The 18,058-nt window shown below is 35.5% G+C and overlaps 1 protein-coding gene across 1 annotated transcript in view; it reads right to left on the bottom strand.

Moving 5' to 3' along the window:
• Window positions 1-1,053: 1,053 nt before the first annotated feature.
• Window positions 1,054-18,058, bottom strand: part of LOC123528073 (phenylalanine--tRNA ligase beta subunit-like) — a 32,290-nt gene continuing 15,285 nt past the window's right edge. The window contains exons 14-19 of the mRNA XM_053522893.1: window positions 12,256-12,356; window positions 11,122-11,202; window positions 5,904-5,996; window positions 4,247-4,364; window positions 3,261-3,416; window positions 1,054-1,891 (exon numbers count right to left, since the gene is read on the bottom strand). Coding sequence (XP_053378868.1) covers window positions 1,740-1,891; window positions 3,261-3,416; window positions 4,247-4,364; window positions 5,904-5,996; window positions 11,122-11,202; window positions 12,256-12,356 — 701 coding nt within the window. The 3' untranslated portion in view covers window positions 1,054-1,739. The remainder of the gene's footprint in view (window positions 1,892-3,260; window positions 3,417-4,246; window positions 4,365-5,903; window positions 5,997-11,121; window positions 11,203-12,255; window positions 12,357-18,058) is intronic.

Raw genomic sequence — 18,058 nt, 5'->3', positions numbered from 1 at the left:
TAAGGAGCTAAATCAGTATGCCAAATCAATTTCAATTTCATATCTAAAATCACAACAACAAATAAATACAACTTAAATAATCTGTTCAATTTGAGTAGTGTAACATTCACAGCACTGTCCTGCAAGGTGAATTTTAATTTTAAACAAGATTAAAATCAAGACATATTTGTTAAAGTTTTGTGCATTTCTGAGATTTGTCCTTCCATTACAATAAACCTCGCTTATAAGGAACAGCTTGGGACCTCTAAAAATTGTTCCTTATAACCGAGGTTCCTTATATCAGTATAGCAAACTAGTTCCTTGAAACCAAGGTTTGTATAACGAACACAATTTGTATAGCAAACATTATTTGACTGACGTTTGATAAAGGCCAAGTGTTCACACTCCGGGCCGACCTTGAATCTTTATGTGAGGAAGTTGCTTTTCTAGTACCGGTCCTATCCTGGAGAGATGGTAAGGTAAACTGCCTGCATGTATATGACTAAAATAGTGTTTAAACACAGCGTTACACCTAAACCAAGCCAAAATGTTCGTCGGTAAGAATGACCGTAATTTATGTTTATTTTTTTGTTCGTTATTTCCATCTTCTTTTTAGAGAGCGCTACATGATGACTATAAGATATGTTGCAATTACTCCCCTTACCTTGCTTGACTGCATGTTACGTGAATAGACATCGATACTAATATAAAACAAATGTTTTTTTTTTTTATTACAAAAATGTTAAATTAGACTACCCATTAACATTTAAGGTGTTTATGACATACAGTGTATTACGACTAGACAACGGCTCCATACATATGGATTAAAGTGTAAATTATACCTATACTTTTGCTATTGTCCATTTTAGCACCTGCTATAATTTTTACAATTGGAGATTTGTTAAATTGGAGTGTTTGCCATTGTTAATCACGTGTAATTAGCACATTTATTTAGGATAGTATGACCATGACCGTCACTATTGTTAACATGAAATACCCAATACATGTAGCTGTCGAACATAATTTTGAGTAAATATTAGTCTACTATCGTCTAGTATTTGGTAATTTGATGGTATTATATATATATTTTTTATCGTATCCATGAATTAACAAACTAAAGATCATAGAAATGAAATAATTTGTGTTTATTCATGTGCATGAAAGCGCGTGATAGTGCCGACGTTACTCTGACGTCATCAGCGATTCTCATGTTTATTTTCTGTTTTCAATATTTTTTATTCTTTATGTCTGTTCGCTAAAACCGTGGGGTTTTCCACTGAATTTCGTACTTTGGGACTGGAAAAAGTGTTCCTTATAACAGAGTGTTCCTTATAACCGAGGATTTTTACATTGAATAAAGAAGGAATTAGATCAGGGAATTGAAAACTGTTCCTTATAACCGAGTGTTCCTTATATCCGAGTTCCTTATAAGTGAGGTTTACTGTATATACATTATGATACTTCACATTAATAAATGTATAATTATTTACATCTGTGGGGGATCTACTTTTGTTGAGTTCAAGGTTGCTTCATTTAATGAAATTAAATCCCATAAAAAAAAAACTTTTATTTTAGGCACCTAATAAATAACCTTTCTGTCAATACCATAAATATTTGACAACAGAATTAAAGGATTTGCAGTGTACCAGAATTAACTCATTCTTAAAACTGGAAAGACAAGAATTGTAAAACGTCCCACAAGTTAGTTCTTAATAATGTTACAGCTAACATTCCATAAAAAGCTTATGTTGTCTGTTACACTAACTGAGTGCCTCTAGGTTAATTTCTAGTGCAGAACAAGGCATGTTTAGGTCAAAGGTCGTGATCACTTCCGGATGTAGAACTCCCAACTTTCCTATACATTTTCCTTTTACAATGATATCTGCACATCGCCCGGGAAAGAAAGTTCCATCTGCGATAAAAAAAAATCATTTTATATAAATAACTCTAATATGCTTGTCTCTGTTAAAACACTCTTACAATAGAATGACGTTATATCGAGGTGCGGTGACGTCAAAGTTTTTTGTTGCGACCAAGAAAGAGCACTTCTATATTTTATCTACTGTTTTAGATTAAGGGCATATTAGAATCGAAATAATTTATGGCAAAACCGTCTTTTAACATTATTTATACACTGAGGTAGTAATACCTCGAACAAATAATTTCACTCAGGCTGCGCCCTAGTGAAATTATTACGCCCTACCAATAACTGCCTATCATACATAAGTAATAGTTATAGTATGTGTGAGAGTGTGTTACCAGGATATATCAGAGCTAGGGGTACATCGAGGATATTTTTCTCTGCACATATCGTCGAGGCCGGTAGGCCGAGACAGATATGTGAAGAGAAAAATAACGAGATGTACCCCTAGCTCTGATATATCCTGGTAACACACGAGCACTACATATTATAACTGTTTTATCGTATAGTTTATCATTAAAATTTATATATTATTTTCATTTAAATTTGTTTATTATTATTTTTACTATTTTGATTCCCTTTCTGCGCCTCGTTGACTGAAACACTAAAACTTCTGTTTTAGAAAATGTGTTCCCCAGATAAAAGTACCCAACAAATTTCTGCATTGGTTTTGAATCTTTGCATTTCATTGGCCAGACATATTGTAAAACTTGTTGTTTTGTTTGTAAAAAAAATCAAAGAAAAAGAAACATTTGAGAAATCTCAGAATTTCATATATTTCATGTATTTCTGAATTTGGCAATAACTATCAAGTTTTTGAAATATTCTAGTTTATTTATTCTTTTACTTTATTAATGTAGGTGTTTGTGACAATTCTTTCTCTGTGAACTGTAAATTGGAGCTAAAATCATCTTTTCTTTGAAAGGAAAAAATTATACTCCCTTGATAGGACCTCAATAGAGAAAAAGTGTTCCGATATATATCGGAACAGTTTTACTGTGCTGATATATATCGGAACACTTTTTTTCTTATGAAACTCCATAAAGATTTCCGTGTTGATATATATCGCAACAGTTTTGTAAGATATCAGCACAGTTTTGTAGTAATAATGTGTGTTACTATGTATAACATGCTGCAAAGATCAAAGGAAAATTGCCACACTATGCGATAAATAGTGTTAAAGCACTCTTTTGCTATAAATTATTTCTTAAATAACAAACACATGAAAAGGAAATAGTGAAGTTAACTACTGAGCCTTTCAGGACAATTTTCACTCTTGAAATTAAAATTTAGCAACCTAACTGCCATAGAGGCCCCCTCTTGTAAAGAGAATATCATTGTATACAGAGGCAATGTATACCTTGAGAAGCTTTGATGAAGTATCCAGTCCCATCTACTGTTGCTGGTATCTCTAACAACTGCATAATTCTATCTAATAAACCATGTATTATCTCAAATCCTGATGTCTTGTTGTAGTTCACTGCACACAAATGGCGCTCGTTTCTCGCTCCAACATCTAAAACATGCAAATTCATATACCCATATATTTTCAATTAAATTACATGAATATTATCATGCAATCAACTGAAAAAAGTCTGTGAAGAAACAACCAATCACTGAAAAGCCAATTGTTTGACCCTTATTCTGGACACGGTTAATTCTGCCTCTGCAACCAGTGTTCGCCATTCAGTCAGTGTCTTTTTGGTAAGAACCCCTTTTAACAGGTAATAGTAAAGTCCAAATTGAAAGATGAGCAAGTTCATTATGTAAATTTAGTATGGTAAGGGTTAAATTCTTTATTCTCTTTTTGTTAATGAAGTCACAAGTTGCCTAATGTGCATTATGATTGTACCAATACATTTCTGGGCGAAAACCTAAATGTCACAGGTAAGCGTTCAATTTGTTTGAGGGGCTAAGTATCTGATTGATAATAAAATAGAAAATTACAAAAGCTGGTTCTCAGCAGGGTAAAATAAAGTTAATTTCAGACGTTTTAAAAGTCCCAGCAATATGTACTTGTCCACTTCGTGTTCATAATGTAAACAAACTTTCATTTCAATTGGATGGAAATTGTACACTGTTGAACTGTTCTGATGTAGTTGTAATGTTTCAAGTCAAAATCTCTAAAAATAATAATAAGACCTGAAAGTCCCAAAAGTATGTCCACTTCATGCTGATGATGTATACCAAATTTTATTTAAACTGGATGGAAACTGTTGGTGGAATTGAGAACAAAAGAAAACATGATGGACAGACAGTTCAAACACTATATATCTCCTAGCATAATAATATATTAGGAATTTTTTTACCTATTGCTAACACCACTAGAAAAATATAATTCGTCACCTTTATTATCATCTTTGAAGATGACATCCGATATTTCGAACAGTTTCAGTGGCAGTGGCATATTCTTGTTGTGATAGATGGTTTTAAGTATCCCTGGTAACAATGTTGTCCTGGCAACCTGAAATATATATGGTGCTATAAGGACAGCAACTTTTTAAAGCTAATTTTTCAGACCAAGCTGTCAGATGGGTAAGTCAGACTATATTTTCAACTGCCCAAACTGACTTCAATGAGTCTATGTAAGTATCATACTAGTAACTTGGCACGCACACTTGACATACTGTATTTGGCATCAGACATAACCAACAGAAGTGTCTATTTAAGGTAGTTCTATACATCTGATTTTACAGAGGTGACGGCCTTATAGCATTTATCCAGAAAACCTTAGATAATGCCTGGTAACCCTTATGTGGGTTGCTTAAAAGTTGACTGGAAACTATCATGTCCCTTGTATAATAACGTAAAATAAGCAATAATGTAAGGACTCCAATTGATTTTGGCAAATTGTATAATATCCAGCATATGGACATATTCATTTTATTTAGCAATATGATTAGAAATAGGTACTTTTACAACTATGAAGGGTTCCATTAAAATCTAAAACTATGAACTTTTTCTATGCATGCAAATATCAAAAGGGAGCTTTTTCTACAAAAGACAATTATGAAAACTGAACAGAGGACCAACATCTTCGAATCAGACTAAAAATAAGAGGGTCATCCTAAAGCGCTCACCTGTGTACAAGGCTCCAAATGTGTTTGTATAAGTATAGAGTTAGGTTTCTTCTATGTTAGCCTATATTATATACATGTACATGTCACACTTTTGAACCTTGGGCAATAATTTGAACAATTATGGTAGACATTACCAATCTGATATCACAAATATAAAGGCTCTAGCTATTATTGATTCAGAGAAAGATTCAAGAAGATTTTTAAAGTTTCCACTATATACATATAGGGAAAAGTGACCATGCCCTGTGGCTGCCATGTTACTGAGGAATCGGTATAATCTGAACAATCTTGGCAGAGGGTCATGCAAGGACCTTATTTGTAAAATTATTCTAAAATTGGGCAGGCAGTTTCATACAAGAAGATTTTTGAAGTTTCCACTATGTACATATAGGGAAAAGTCACCACGCCCTCTGGTGGCCATGTTTTTTGACAAATCGGTATAATTTGAACAATCTTGGTAGAGGGTCACACAAAAACCATTTGTGCAAAATTATTTTAAAATCAGGCAAGCAGTTTCAAACAAGAAGACTTTTAAAGTTTCGACTAAAACCTTGGGCTGAAAGCAATATAGTGCAAATTTTCCTTTGAGAATCTGATGTGACTCAATAAAACTGAGTCTGTTATTTTGCTTGGTCGCATCCTATTTTTCAATAGATGTTATTATTCATTTCAGTAAAACTACCTGTGGTCACCCCAGCAATTTCTATAGAACTATTTTATACTTTGCACACCCTAGCATAGTTAATGGAACATGCTGAAGTGGCTTCCATAAACAAATAACCTAAAAGTGTTCCCAAACATCACACCATATTACCTGACTTGTGTAATAATCCATAGACAAAGGTAAAGCCAGTACATAAAAATAAATATCATGTGTACATATTTCTATAATGTGGGTAACAGAATTATTCAATATGTATTACCTGAAATTCAAGTGTTTTCGGGTTGCCAATATGAACAGCGTTCCTTGTTTTAATGTCCTGTCTTAGTTTATCTGATATATCATCTCTCGAACACTGAAATCAAAATCAAATTGTAAATGTGTGTTGTTACAAGAAAACTGACCATCATGCTGTTGCGAGGAAATAAACATCTTGTTCCACACACACAAACAAAATTAATTTGTAACACAAAAACCAGACTTCCAATCTGAAGGACATAGGTTCAAATCTCAGACAAGGTGTATTCTCCATCTTGATATACTGTAAAATCTGTAAATAAGCGTATACGCTTATAATAATTTTAGTGACACTTTTATGCGCCTATTTTTGGTATGAGCTTATACTTAAGCCAAAACTATGTGCTTAAATTTGATATGCGCTTATAGACAAGCCGTGTGCGCCTATTTTTGATATATTAGGAATATTGACAGTGCTTACCTTGGTTGAGAAAACGAAAGTATAACATGGTTATGGACGTGCGCACTGAACTACATCCTTTCATTGCATACATTATTAAGACATAATGAAAGCATAATGAATACATAATTTGCAAATAATGTTCAATCTCTCGGACCATTCAATAATTGTTCAACACTAAGATAGTGTTTCCTGCAGGCCTTTTTAACATGGCGCAGCGCCATGCCCCGTTTGAAGTGCCGCCAAGGTGCCCTTCAAGCTGCCCGTTTGCGCCATGTGCCCTTTTATTTTATCAGGCTTTTGTATTTATCTTGAAAAGTGCCCTTTCAAAACCAGCCTGGATAGCCAATGTCCGCGGGGCATGTTCCGTGTATTGTACCGTCAATTAGCGGCTTTGATCAACAGGTCGACACGTGGATGCATCAACCGTGAATGACCCTGATTAAGAACTGACAGGATTATGCAATCAATTACTGTTTTATGATTCTTTAATTGGAAACAGTAGATGAAAATTTGTTGTTTTCAGCACGTCGGCGGAGAAGCTACATTTAGCCTTTTTACGGAAGAGATGATTGAAAACGGTCAGTTAACACATGATTAAAGGATAATTATTTTAAAAGGTTGTAATCAATTAAAATGTAGATTGATTGTTGCACATTTTTGATGCGCTCATTAGGCCTTTAAAAATAAAATGTTGAATGTTTGCCCTTTGCCGATCGCCGACCAACCCATGAAAAATGACCAGACTCAAAATGTTTTACATCGATTTTATCTACAAGATATATTTTATTCCTTCACGGGTATCATTTATAAAAATAATACAAGATAAACATTTAAGCTTCAGGATGATACCAAATTCATTAAAATCGACGAATGTCTTGTTTAATAATTACGAAGTAGTACTTTCAAAAGCACATTCATGACGCGCCGACGCAGAAGTCGCCACCATCTTGAAAATTTTAAAACGTACATCGGTATGAAAATAACCGATAACCTAGCGATTAAGTTATAAAACCTGATCGAGATTTAAATGAATAAACTAAAAATGCAAGGCCCTAGTTTTGTTTTAGTAAATAATTTGTCAAAATAATTTTATAAGGCTGAAATTTAAGTTGAAAGTGCACGGCCGCATTCAAGCAAGCCGAAATTTTGAATTATTATTCGCAATGAACCATAGGTATTCACATGTATGTTTATTTTACTTAATACTGTATGATTAGATAGAAAAAAAACCCAGATTCTTAGTCAATCATTGATTCAAACTAGTGTATGTAGGCTGATCACTACCAAATAGAATGTAAGCCTCCGCAGGTCTAGTCACAAGTAGTCCAAATATAAATAGTACTAATCTTTTTTCCTTTCCTAGTGCATTTTCTCGGCAGCAACGTGCTTACTTTTACCCTACCCGCGTTTCAGTATGTATCACTTTGCATTCTAATGAAATCGGCATGTTCCTATCGCATGCTAGATAAAAATGGCGGCGTAAGAATTTAATGTCACGAAAAGAGAAATTGAAAGAAGCGAAAAGTAGTAAATTCAGCGGGTTGTATTTAACGAACTGTAGTTTTCTTATATAAAAGTTAACACCCCCTTTTCTTTTTGTTTTTCTAAAGTAGCGATCTAGTTCTTTATGGGAATATAAGTGTCTGAAAATCTGATATGCTAGAAAATGTCGAAACACCGTTATGAAGTGAGTGGATTTTATATGAAATAAAGAACAGCTGGATTTAGTGGTGTTCAGCCTGTATCGCAGAAACTTGATAAAAATAGTGGCAGACGATCTAATCTAGCAAATTTCACAGCATGTACTTTTTACGTAGCATTCTACTTTCGTTTTCGTATGCCCAAAACAAAAGAAAAATGTAACTTTCCATGTAGATTTGTCTTCAAAATCTTACTGACAACGAAGAACAATGGGTTTAATCAGCGATATAGGTACACAGTCATTGATTACATGTAGATTTGACGAACTGCCTATGCTCTTAACGTAATTCAATGGTGAAATGGTATGTGATGATTGACAAAATAAAGTTGGGCATTGATAGTTGTTCAATAAAACTTGTTGCTTATTAAATTATCACCAGATATCTGTCTCTGAAAATGCAAGCCAGCACTTCATGTTGGTAACAAAATAAAAATGTTTGAAAGTATGGTAAACATTATCTAAGGAATAATACAAAATATCTACCCCATATCTGAGATATGAAAAATTCTCAAATGCAATGTGAAAATAGTATGTAAAATGGTGTCTGTAAAATGATGCCAGCAAGCGTACTTGGATGAATGCCCTTTCAGTGCCAAACCGCGCATATAAAGTGCCCTTTTTCAAGGGAAGCACCATGCCCCTTTTAGAGTCTGCAGGAAACACTATAAGAGTGTAGCATTTTATCCAGATTTGCACAGATTAACAAAAGAATGACAAACTGTTTTGACAACGCAAACAACTTATCTGCTATTCAAACTTTTACTTTCATTTACTGAAAACATTTTCTATGTTCAACATGTAAGAACACCTGTTGTCTGTATTTATGATAAACAAATATCACGGTATAATACCGTTAATTACGTCTTTTTGCTGCATCTGTTGTATGTTTACCAGTAAGTGGATATGCGCCTACTTTCAAGACAAAATTATGGTAAGGGTATGACATGCGCTTATTATCCTATACAGAATAACGGTAAGGCCGTATGCGCTTACTTTTGATATGCGCTTATATTTGAATATGACCTTATTTACCAGATTCTACAGTATATCTTCCAACATTCTCATTATTTGCCCAGCAGAAATTAATATTTAACAAAAGCTGTCACTATTGGTGACAAATAAACCCCGAAGCCTGTCCAAGAATGCTACAGTTGTATGCACAAAACAAGAGCACCGCCTTGCGGGTGCTGACGCTCATCTGATTTTTTGTATAATAGAAATATTTTCCTACCCATGATTTTCTAAGTCTAAAAAGGGCTATCATTCTTGCAAAAAGCAGGATGGAGTTATGTTTCTTGATGAACAGCGTCTGCTTATGATGGTGAAAAACTATTGCAAGTTTTAAAGCAATAGCTTCGATAGTTTATGAAAAAAGCTGACTTAAACATAATACTCAACCAAGAAAACTGATTTTCTAAGTCCAAAACGGGCAATAATTAGTCGGGAGTTATGTTTCTTGATGTACAGGGTCAGCTTATGATGGTGAACAAGTGTTGCAAGTTTCAAAGCAATAGCTTAGATAGTTAAAGAGAAAAAGATGACCTAAACATAAAACTTAACCAAGAAATCTGACATTTTCTAAGTCCAAAAGGGGCCATGAATCTTGCAAAAAGCAGGATGGAGTTATGTTACTTGATGTACAGGGTCAGCTTATGATGGTGAACAAGTGTTGCAAGTTTTAAAGCAATAGCTTTGATAGTTTAGGAGAAAAGCTGACCTAAACATAAAACTTAACCAAGAAAACTGATTTTCTATGTCCAAAAGGGGCAATAATTCTTGCAAAAAGCAAGATGGAGTTATGTTTCTTGATGTACAGTACAGGGTCAGCCTATGATGGTGAACAAGTGTTGCAAGTTTCAAAGCAATAGCTTTGATAGTTTAGGAGAAAAGCTGACCTAAACATAAAACTTAACCAGGCAATGCCGATGCCGATCAAGTGATGACAATAACTCATCATTTCTTTTCAAAAAATCAGATGAACTAAAAATCACAAATCATTTCTTGACCATAAGCCTGACATACCTTTTCAATATGGTAAACATTTGTGTCAAATTATTTTCAAATCCCTTAATGGTCAAATTATTTCAAATCCCTTAATAAATGGCAGAGTTATGGACCAGACAAGAAATACCTTTGACTTCTAAGTGTGACCTTGACATTGGAGCTAGGGGTCTGGGTCTTGTGCATGACATGTTGTCTCATTATAGGGAACATTTATGCCCAGTAATTTCAAAGTCTCTTCATCAATGGCAGAGTAATAGACTGGACCAGAAACAGACCATGTTAACATTTAACCTCTAAGTGTGACCTTGACCTTAGAGCAAGGGGTTTGGATCTTGCACATGACCTGTTGTCTCATTATGAGGAACATTTATGCTCAGTAATCCCTTGATGAATGGCAGAGTTATGGACCGGACAGGAAACAGACCTTGTTAACCTTTGACTTCTAAGTGTGACCTTGACCTTGGGGCTAGGGGTTCTCAAGCATGACATGTCGTCTCATTATGGTAAACATTCATGTTAAGTTGTTTCAAAATCCCTTCATGGAATGGATGGCGGAGTTATGGACCGGACTCGAGACCATGTTAACCACTGACCTCTAAGTGTGACTATGACCTAGGAGCTAGGGATCTAGGTCTTGCACATCATATGTCGTCTCAGTATGGTGAACATTCATTTCAAGTTATTTCAAAATCCATTTTTGGATGGAAGTTACAGCCTGGACAAAAATTTACTAGACGCATGCACAGACGAACAGATGGACAGTGCGATTTTAATATGCCCACCTTCAGGAGCATAAAAACAAGAGGACCAGGATGGTAGAAAGTCATTCACCTTGGTACTATTGCTCTTAAGACAAGGTAAAGAGAACTAAGATCAAACTGAAGTACACCACATAAAAACATAACTTTGTCAAAAAATCTTCAAAGTAATGTCAATTAAAATTCACCAGCTGTTACTATAATTCAGAACAAATGGACAAGTACACCAATTTTTCATTTGCTGTGTTCTCTGTGCTGTGTAGGATTAACAAAATGTGCTAGAACAAAGTATATATTAAAAATATATGATTATTACCAGAGCAAATGTGAGAACTTCGGTGAATCCAGATGCAGCTACTTCCTGTCGCATTAGATCTGTCAACTTGTTCAACGGGAACTGAAATTTCATGTCAGTAATAAATACATTATTGTGCAGAATTATATAATTTTATATAAAACATCAAACAATTTTACTGTGAACATATTAATACAGTGGTTTTGACAGAATATGTTAATGCTATAATTCATGGGCTGAGCACATAGCGATTACTTTTGTAACTGTGTATAAACAAATAACAAGACACTATAGTTTCACACCGCCAGCTCTCCATATAATTCTTTAAGTCATCTTTTTTATCTGTTTTATTGAAAAAAAAGTATCTGTAAAAGCCTGGAGGTCATTTTCTAGACGTAGCCCTGTGCTGCAGTCCTCTGATGGATTTTGAACCTATCACACACTGCTAATAAATTATTCTCAATATGGCTGAGAGCACTTTTTTTATAGATATTTGGAAGGTGCCTGTGCCTGTCCATTTTGGCAAAAATTAAGTGTGTTCTTCATCAAAACTGGGAAGAAATAACCCGCAATTTCAAGAAATTGAGAAAATAATGTGGGTTTATGATAAAACTAGAAACAAAAGTTTACAAATCTTGATAAAACTGGAAACAAACATCCACTACCACCTTTGAAGAGTTTTGTTAGTTATATATTCTGAGTATAACTTGTCATCTTAATCTGTACCATGACATTTCCCTGTTTTCTGCATCTTTTAACATTTCAATGTCCGGTCTCATAACCTTTGTTGTTTGTGCATTCTGTTACTAGTTGGAGTCCCATAAGAGCATCAAGATCAATAATTTCAGTGACTTTAAAATTTAGTATCTTCCTTTGGATAGGTGTATTATTTCCCTGTTTACAATTAGAATTGTGTGAAGGTCCTCCATGGTAAAGTCTAAATTCTAAATCCAGACCAAACCGAGAAATTACTGCGCCATATTTAGAGCTGAATAACACGGAAAAATGGTTACTATGCTGACATCAACCAAAAATGATGTTAAACTGACACAATATTGCCTACGGCCAGTTTTTAACGTAGTTTGACACATTATCTACAGTAAAATATCATATATCTAGAGAAAAACAGCATAAGAGCATAAAGATAAACAGTACCTGATTGGAGATAGTGTTTGTGTCGGGTATGGTCCATTTCAGATTGTTGAAGCCATAAGCTATTGCCACATCCTCAAATATATCACATGCATGAAGCACATGTAACCTCAGTTAAGGTTTTCAACAATACAGACTAGTTTGATTTAGAATTATATGCTATTTTTTGTATGTTTGTACAGGCATAAACCACACTGGGACTTTCTGTAAATCCACGAATAGGGCTAATGATTCTTGGATGACTTGCAAAAAGTTCCATTGAGGTTTATTATATCTTATAAACACACAAACAAGAGGACCATGACGGTCCTGAATCGCTCACCTCTTCCCACATGACCCAGTTTTGAGTATGACGTTGTTTTTTCTATTATTTGACATAGTGACCTAGTTTTTCAGCTCATGTGACCCAGTTTTGAACCTGACCTAGATATTATCAAGATAAAAATTCTGACCAATTTTCATGAAGATCCATTGAAAAATATGGTCTCTAGAGAGGTCACAAGGTTTTTCTATTATTTGACCTATTGACCTAGTTTTCGAAGGTACGTGACCCTGTTTTGAACTTATCTAGATATCATCAAGGTGAATATTCTCACTAATTTTCAAGAAGATCTCATGAAAAATATGGCCTCTAGAGAGGTCACAAGGTTTTTCTATTTTTATACCTACTGGCCTATATTTTGACCGCACGTGACCCAGTTTCGAAACTGATCTAGATATCATCAAGGTGAACATTCAGATCAATTTTCATGAAGATCCATTGAAAAATATGGCCTCTAGAGAGGTCAAAAGATTTTAATAATTTTAGACCTACTGACCTAGTTTTTGACAGCAGTTGACCCAGTTTAAAACTTGACCTAGATATCATCAAGATGAACATTCAGACCAACTTTCATACAGATCCCATGAAAAGTATGGCCTCTAAAGAGGTCAAAAGGTTTTTTTATTATTTGACCTACTGACCTAGTTTTTTAAGGCACATGACCCAGTTTCAAACTTGACCTAGATATCATCAAGGTTAACATTCTGACCAATTTTCATGAAGATCCATTCAAGGGTATGGCCTCTAGAGAGGTCACAAGGTTATTCTATTTCAAGACCTACTGACCTAGTTTTTGATCGCAGTTGACCCAGTTCAAAGCTGACCTATATATCATCAAGATGAACATTCAGACCAACTTTCATACAGATCCCATGAAAAATATGGCCTCTAGAGAGGTCACAATGTTTTTTCATTATTTGACCTACTGACCTACTTTTTGACGGCACGTGACCCACTTTCGAACTTGACATAGATATCATCAAGATGAACATTCTGACCAATTTTTATGAAGATCCATTAAAAAGTATGGCCTCTAGAGAAGTCACAAGGTTTTTCTATTTTTAGATCTACTGACCTAGTTTTTGACCGCACATGACCCTGTTTCGAATCTGACCTAGATATCATTAAGATAAACATTCAGACCAACTTTCATACAGATCCCATGAAAAATATGACCTTTAGAGAGGTCACAAGGTTTTTCTATTATTTGACCTATTGACCTAGTTTTTGACGGCACATGACCCACTTTCGAATTTGACCTAGATATCATCAAGATAAACATTCAGACCAACTTTTATACAGATCCCATGAAAAATATGGCCTCTAAAGAGGTCACAAGGTTTTTCTATTATTTGACCTACTGACCTAGATTTTGATGGCACGTGACCCACTTGCGAACTTGACCTAGATATCATCAAGGTGAACATTCTGACCAATTTTCATGAAGATCTCATGAAATATATGGCCTCTAAAGAGGTCACAAAGTTTTTCTATTTTTAGACCTACTGACCTAGTTTTTGATCGCACGTGACCCAGTTTCGAACTTGACCTAGATATCATCAAGATGAACATTCAGACCGACTTTCATACAGATCCCATGAAAAATATGGCCTCTAGAGAGGTCACAAGGTTTTTCTATTATTTGACCTACTGACCTAGATTTTGATGGCACCTGACCCAGATTAGAACTTGACCTAGACATCATCAAGGTGAACGTTCTGACCAATTTTCATGAAGATCTTGTGAAATATATGGCCTCTAGAGAGGTCACAAGGTTTTCCTATTTTTAGACCTACTGACCTAGTTCTTGAAGGCACGTGACCCAGTTTCGAACTTGACCTAGATATTACCAAAGTGAACATTCTGACCAATTTTCATGAAGCTCTTGTGAAATATATGGCCTCTAGAGAGGTCACAAGGTTTTTCTATTTTTAGACCTACTGACCTAGTTTTTGACGGCACGTGACCCAGTTTCGAACTTGACCTAGATATCATCAAGGTGAACATTCTGACCAACTTTTATAAAGATCTCACAAAAAATGTGACCTCTAGAGTGGTCACAAGCAAAAGTTTACGGATGGACGGACGGCCGGACGAACGCACGCACGGACGACGGACGCTGCGTGATCACAAAAGCTCACCTTGTCACTATGTGACAGGTGAGCTAAAAACAGCATTCAATCATTATATTTTACATTTTGTATAGTAACTTGCTATAAACAAGAGGACCATGATGGTCCTGAATAGCTCACCTGTCCCCAAATGACCCAGTTTTGAACTGAGTACGACGTCGTTTTTTCTATTATTTGACATAGTGACCTAGTTTTTGAGCTCAAGTGACCCAGTTTTGAACCTGACCTTGATATCATCAAGATGAACATTCAGACCAACTTTCATACAGATCCCATGAAAAATATGGCCTCTAGAGAGGTCATAAGGTTTTTTAGCTCACCAGAGCACAAAGTGCTCAGGGTGAGCTATTGTGATCGCTCACCGTCCGGCGTCCGTCCATCCGTCCGTCCGTCCACACTTTCCTTTAAACAACATCTCCTCCTAAACCAACAGGCCAATTTTGATGAAACTTCACAGGGATGTTCCTTGGATGGTCTTCTCTAAATATTGTTCAAAGAATTGAATTCCATGCAGAACTCTGGTTGCCATGGCAACCGAAAGGAAAAACTTTAAAAATCTTCTTCTCAAAAACCAGAAGCCCTAGAGCTTAGATATTTGGTGTGAAGCATTGCCTAGTGGACCTCTACCAACTTTGTTCAAATCATGACCCCAGGGTCAAAATTGACCCCGCCCCAGGGGTCACTTGATTTTACATAGAAAAATCTTAAAAAATCTTCTTCTCGAAAACCAGAAGCCCTCGACCTTAGATATTTGACATGTGGCATTGCCTAATGGACCTCTACTAATATTGTTCAAATCATGACCCCGGGGTCAAAATTGACCCCGCCCCAGGGGTCACTTGATTTTACATAGGAAAATCTTCAAAAATTTTCTAAAAATAAAGCAGAAGGCCTAGGTCTTAGATATTTCACATGTAGCATTGCCTAGTGGACCTCTTCAAAATTTTTTCAAATCAGACCCCTGGGGTCAAAATTGACCCCGCCCCAGGGGTCACTTGATTTTACATAGGAAAACTTTAAAAAATCTTCTTCTCAAAAAGCAGAAGACCTAGAGCTTAGATATTTGACATGTAGCATTGCCTAGTGGACCTCTACTAAAGTTGTTCAAATCATGACCCCCGGGGTCAAAATTGACCCTGCCCTAGGGGTCGCTTCATTTTACATATGAAAATCTTCAAAAATTTTCTTAAAATAAACCAGAAGGCCTAGAGCTTAGATATTTCACATGTAGCATTGCCTAGTGGACCTTTACAACATTTATTCAAATCATGACCCCAGGGTCAAAATTGACCCCACCCCAGGGGTCACTTGATTTTACATAGGAAAATCTTCAAAAAATTTCTAAAAATAAACCAGAAGGCCTAGGTCTTAGATATTTGACATGTAGCATTGCCTAGTAGACTACAAAATTTCTTCAAATCATGACCCCTGGGGTCAAATTGGCCCCGCCCCATGGGGTTACTTGATTGTATATAGAAAAGTCTTCAATATTTTCTAAAAATAAACCAGAAGGCCTAGAGCTTAGATATTCGACATGTATCATTGCCTAGTGGACCTCTACAAAATTTGTTCAAATCTTGACCCCCCAGGGTCAAATTGACCCAGCCCCAGGGGTTACTTTATTGTACATAGGGAATCTTCATAAATTTGCTTAAAATAAACCAGAAGACCTAGATCTTAGATATTCGATATGTAACATTGCCTAGTCGACTTCTAAAAACTTTGTTCAAATCATGATCCCCGGGGTAAAATTGGCCCCGCCCTAGGGGTTACTTGATTGTACATTGGAAAATTTTCTAAAAATCATCAGTTTGACATTTGAAACATATTACTCTGGTGAGCGATCCAGGGTCATCATGACCCTCTTGTTTATTATTTGACCTACTGACCTTGTTACTGAAGGTGCGTCACCCAGTTTCGAACTTGACCTGGATATCATCAAGGTGAACATTCTGACCAATTTTCATGAAGATCCATTCAAAAATATGGCCTCTAGAGAGGTCACAAGGTTTTTCTATTTTTAGACCTACTGACCTAGTTTTTGACCCCAGTTGACCAAGTTTCAAACTTGACCTAGATATCATCAAGATAAACATTCAGACCACTTTTCATACAGATCCAATGAAAAATATGGCCTCTAGAGAGGTCACAATGTTTTTTTATTATTTGACCTACTGACCTAGTTTTTGATGACACGTGACCCAGTTTCGAACTTGACCTTGCTATCATCAAGGTAAACATTCTGACTAACTTTCATGAAGATCCATTGAAAAGTATGGCCTCTAGAGAGGTCACAAGGTTTTTCTTTTTTTAGACATACTGACCAAGTTTTGGACCGCACGTGACCCAGTTTCGAACTTGACCTAGATATCATCAAGATGAACATTCTAACTTTCATAAAGATCCCATTAAAAATGTGACCTCTAGAATGGTCACAAGCAATAGTTTACGGACGGACGGACGCCACGCGATCACAAAAGCTCACCTTGTCACTTTGTGACAGGTGAGCTAAAAATAAGTGGTTTGCTTTTCGCAAGCATCAGAAAAACAAAATAAAAGACAGGATATATCCATCTTTTCAACATCTAAATAGAACAGCCAAAGATACTAGCCCAACTGTAATTCGCATTCCAATCAAAATATAGTTCCTGGTTTCTATCTGAAATACATTAGGACCCGTCTTAAGCAGCCAGCCAAGGGCGTGGGAAAAAGTGGCTACTTACAGCAGGTGGCTGCTTAATGCAGGTAATATATAGAATGAATGACCATTTTTGGGAGACACTGGCTGCTAAAGACAGGATGGCTGCTTAATAGAGGTGACCACTAAAGCAGCTTTTACAGTACTATTAATCCAGTGAAACATCACATAGTCATGCCAATTCAATTAAGAAAAATTATTTTTATCTATAATTTTCAGTTCTTTCTGAAATTTGACATCAGATTGAACAAGCTGTCTCACGGAAATGGCCATCCTTGATACTGTAACACCATAAAAATAATAATATAAACCATTTTTTTCTTTTCATATAAAATATACAGTGATTGCGACTACTTAAAGAGTTTGAAGCTACAGTTAGATTCTACTTTCACTGTAAAAAAATGCATGAAAATCATAAATGATTTATGAATTCCTGTATGTCAATGTATATACCAAATATTCCCTTATTTTCATCCCCGGTGTTGTCACATTTCGCAAAATTGGTGTGTCTACTAATGGCCTAACAATATCTCTTTCCCATTTTTCAAATAAATATATATATGCATATTTTTGGTTTGAAAATATAGGTAGTGGAGTTTATTGCGGAAAACGGTATAAAAACTTACTTCATTCTTATTAAAAAATCTCAAATAA

This window comes from Mercenaria mercenaria, chromosome 14 (assembly GCF_021730395.1).
Source record: "Mercenaria mercenaria strain notata chromosome 14, MADL_Memer_1, whole genome shotgun sequence".
NCBI lineage: Eukaryota > Metazoa > Mollusca > Bivalvia > Venerida > Veneridae > Mercenaria > Mercenaria mercenaria.
Note: the sequence above shows the minus strand (reverse complement) of the source record. Positions and strands in the feature narration are given on the sequence as shown.